At 60.5% G+C, this 3,467-nt stretch overlaps 1 protein-coding gene across 2 annotated transcripts; it reads left to right on the forward strand.

Moving 5' to 3' along the window:
* Nucleotides 1-955: 955 nt before the first annotated feature.
* On the forward strand, nucleotides 956-2,800 carry NDUFS8 (NADH:ubiquinone oxidoreductase core subunit S8). 2 transcript variants are annotated; one of them, XM_014878777.2, is made up of 7 exons: nucleotides 956-1,063; nucleotides 1,676-1,723; nucleotides 1,807-1,869; nucleotides 1,956-2,045; nucleotides 2,129-2,301; nucleotides 2,376-2,504; nucleotides 2,587-2,800. In XM_014878777.2, exons 1-7 carry the CDS (start codon nucleotides 1,006-1,008, stop codon nucleotides 2,716-2,718), a joined length of 693 nt encoding a protein of 230 aa, XP_014734263.2. In that variant the 5' UTR covers nucleotides 956-1,005; the 3' UTR covers nucleotides 2,719-2,800. The 2 variants fall into 2 exon arrangements, with proteins under 2 accessions (XP_014734263.2, XP_088031601.1); XM_088175475.1 differs by having other exon boundaries at nucleotides 1,011-1,063; nucleotides 1,650-1,723.
* Nucleotides 2,801-3,467: the final 667 nt, after the last annotated feature.

A 3,467-nucleotide genomic window follows, 5' to 3' on the forward strand; every position in this document is an offset into this window, starting at 1 on the left:
TCCTGTATGCTTCCCTTTCACCTTTCTGCACTCCTGCTCCCAAAAGTCCCTTGTTCCCCACATCTCCCTCCATCCCGGTCCCACATCCCTTTTTTCTGGCTCTTTGGGGCTTTATTTCCACTGGTACTACCAGAGCAGAGGGGTCTTCTTTGCCCCTCATTGTCTACTCTGCTTCGAGAAGGTCCATGACAAGTCCCTGATCCCGAATCCTTTAGCTGGGATGATCCTGGTTTCTCCTGCTCCATGATCCCAGTTTCCTTTGCCCCATGATCTCAGTGTCCTTTGCCCCATGTTCCCAGTTTTTCCTGCTCCACGAACTCAAGTTTCCTTTGCCCCATGATCTCAGTGTCCTTTGTCCTATGTTCCCGTTTATCCTGCTCTACGATCCCCGTTTCCTTCGTTCCATGCTGCTCGATTTTGGAGGGGCTGGTTGTACCGGTAAAGGGATACCCATTCTTGCTGGGCTGTGGGTTGTCCTGGCTGAATCCCACAGGAATCCCCCCGGGTGGGCGGATTGAAAGAATTGGACGAGGGAGTTGAGATAAAGACAGTTTAATAGGGAATGGGAAACATCCCCGGTGCCCACCTCCAGGGACTGAGCCGGGGCTGAGGGGTAGTGGCCAACGCTGAGCCCCCCAGAGAGGAAGCCGGGCTTTGTAGTGAATCCAAGTGTCTGGGCCGCTCCAGCTTCGAGATCTTCCGGCACCCGTGGCCCGAGCTACTCCAGGAATCGGACGGAAAGCTCCTCAGATTCGGGAAGCCCTGGAAGAGCGGGAGGCTCCGCGCCGGCACCGTAACCACGCACCTCCGCCATGAACATGCGCTTCCGCCCTTTGGACACGCCCCTCCTCCCGCCCCACCAATCGCCGCTCGGCTCGCCACTTTCCCCCAATCAGCGACGCTTCCTCCTCTTTCTTCCCGCTCCCCGGCCCTTTGCGGGTCTCCCACCAATGAAAAGCGCGTCCGCCGTCGCTCGCCCCTCCCACGACGCGCCGTCGCACGCGCATGCGCAGTGATCGCGGGGGCGGCCAGGGGTCAGGACGGCGGAGGGCCCTTGAGGCGGGTGAGGTGGAATAGGGGGACCCGGGGAAGCTTGGGGGGCCCAGGGGGTGGCCCGAGGCTGTGGTCGCCCCCGGTGGCGTGTAGTGGCCGCCTAAATTCCGTTTGGGGCAGAGGGGGCGGCCCGGACACTGCGCTACCCTCCGTCCCCCCCGCTCTCCGAAGGGACACACAGAGGCTGAGACTTTGGGGGTGACAGGAAGGGTCGGTCGAGGAGGGGCCTTGGGGATGGGAGGATACGTGGATTAGGCAGGACATCAGGGCCCCTGGATCCTTAGGGATGGAAGAGGACGGGACACCTGGGTGCCCCTGGCGGGTGGGGGAGCAGGATGTGCGAGTCCCTTTTAGGGGGTGGACAAGATACCCGGATCTCTTGGGGGATACATTTGGGTCCCTTAAGAGAGGGCTGCAAGGAGGGACAGGATGCCTGAGTGCCTTGAGAGGGGTTGGCAGAGGAAACAGGATGCCTGGGTCCCTAGGGGGAAGCACTTGGGGTCCCTTGTGGGGTGTTGGGGCAGGGGTGCCTGGGGATCAGGGTGCCAGTGTCCCTCATGGGAAGTGGGGGACCTCTGACAGCCCATTACTGGTAGTTGCTGAGGTTCCCTCTGCACCCCAGGACTGGCCATGGCAGCGCTGCGACTGCTGTACCAGGCTGCCCGTGCAGGTGAGGCTGCCCAGGAATCCCCAAACCTCCTAAACCCCTCCAAACCCCATCTTGACCCTACTGATCCTCCTGTTCCTCCCCAGGCCCCCCGGCCCCACTGGGCTCCCTGCGCCTGCTCAGCACCAGCACCCCCAGGGACTGTTACAGTGAGTACGGCCATGCCACCCCCCGTGGGGGCTCAGCTCCCACCCCACGGCTCTGCAGGGTGGGCACAGCTCCCCTCTTCCCACAGAGTACGTCAATGTCCGGGAGCCGGCCATGGACATGCGATCCATCACTGACCGCGCCGCCCAGACCCTGCTCTGGACTGAGCTTGTCCGCGGTGAGACCCCGCTCACCCTCCTTATTTGTGAGGTGACCCCCCCACTTCCCAAATACATCATAACCCCTCTTTCTCCCTCGCAGGCCTGGCCATGACCCTGAGCTACCTTTTCCGAGAGCCGGCCACCATCAATTACCCGTTTGAGAAGGGCCCGCTGAGCCCACGGTTCCGCGGGGAGCACGCACTGCGCCGGTACCCGTCCGGGGAGGAGCGCTGCATCGCCTGCAAGCTCTGTGAGGCCGTGTGCCCGGCACAGGTGAGCCTCCCTTCCCCTTCCCCTCCTCCTCCTCCTCACCCGGGGCTCCAGTTGTGACGGTGTCCCCGTGCCAGGCCATCACCATCGAGGCCGAGCCCCGCGCTGATGGCAGCCGCCGCACCACCCGCTACGACATCGACATGACCAAGTGCATCTACTGTGGGTTCTGCCAGGAGGCCTGTCCTGTGGACGCCATCGTGGAGGTGAGCATGGCCGGGGGGGACAGTGGGGACTCCCTTTTCCTGCCACGGTGACCCCAAGAGTGACCCTGTCCCACCCTGGCAGGGCCCCAATTTTGAGTTCTCGACGGAGACGCACGAGGAGCTGCTGTACAACAAGGAGAAGCTGCTCAACAACGGCGACAAGTGGGAGGCCGAGATCGCGGCCAACATCCAGGCTGATTACCTGTACCGGTGACAGCCCCTACCTGTCCCCCAAATAAAGTGTTTGGGGGTTCACCCCCTCTGTTGGCACTGTGGGTGCCAGCCCCTTCCCGTAACTCCGTGTCTTTTCCTTGTCCAGCGCTGGGGTCAGATCCCCCGACCTTTGCGGGGACCCACCCCTGGGTGTGTGGTTGTGTTTTGGGGAGGCAGGTGCACCAGTGTTAGGGAGTGGTTTGCAGGGAAAAGTGTGGGAAGTGAAGGGAGGCAGGCAAGGATGGAGGGGCAGTGCCGGGGGAATTCGGGAATCTGGGACGGTCATTTCCAGCTTCTGAGGGCAGCCAGGGTTGGGAGGCATGGTAATCCTGGCAAGGGGGGTTCACAGTAGTACTGGTGTGAGGGTCCCAGTGATGCTTTTGATCCCAGCAGAGGGTCCCGATGGTACCAGTGGGAGAGCCTCTAGTGGCATTGGTATGGGTGTCCCAGTGGTGCTGTGTATGGGTATCAGTGTGGGGTGCCTGGCAAATCTGGCAGCAGTTTTACAGTGGTAATGGTGTGGGAATCCCAGCAAGGAGATCCTGGTGCTACTAGTTGTTAGGACCTGCCTCTAGAAGGTGAGAGTAATGCAGAGGTGGATTACAGTGAAAGGACTCTTAATGATGGGTGTTTGTAGGATGTATGGGTAGGGTTTATTTTAAAACAGCTGGGTTGCAATGGAAAGCAGGTATGTAGCTGTTTTGGTCATTATTATATACAGTAATACAGCAACGTGAAAGTATAAAAAAC

The sequence above is a fragment of the Sturnus vulgaris genome, chromosome 18 (genome assembly GCF_052056855.1).
Source record: "Sturnus vulgaris isolate bStuVul1 chromosome 18, bStuVul1.hap1, whole genome shotgun sequence".
In the NCBI taxonomy this organism is placed as follows: Eukaryota; Metazoa; Chordata; class Aves; order Passeriformes; family Sturnidae; genus Sturnus; species Sturnus vulgaris.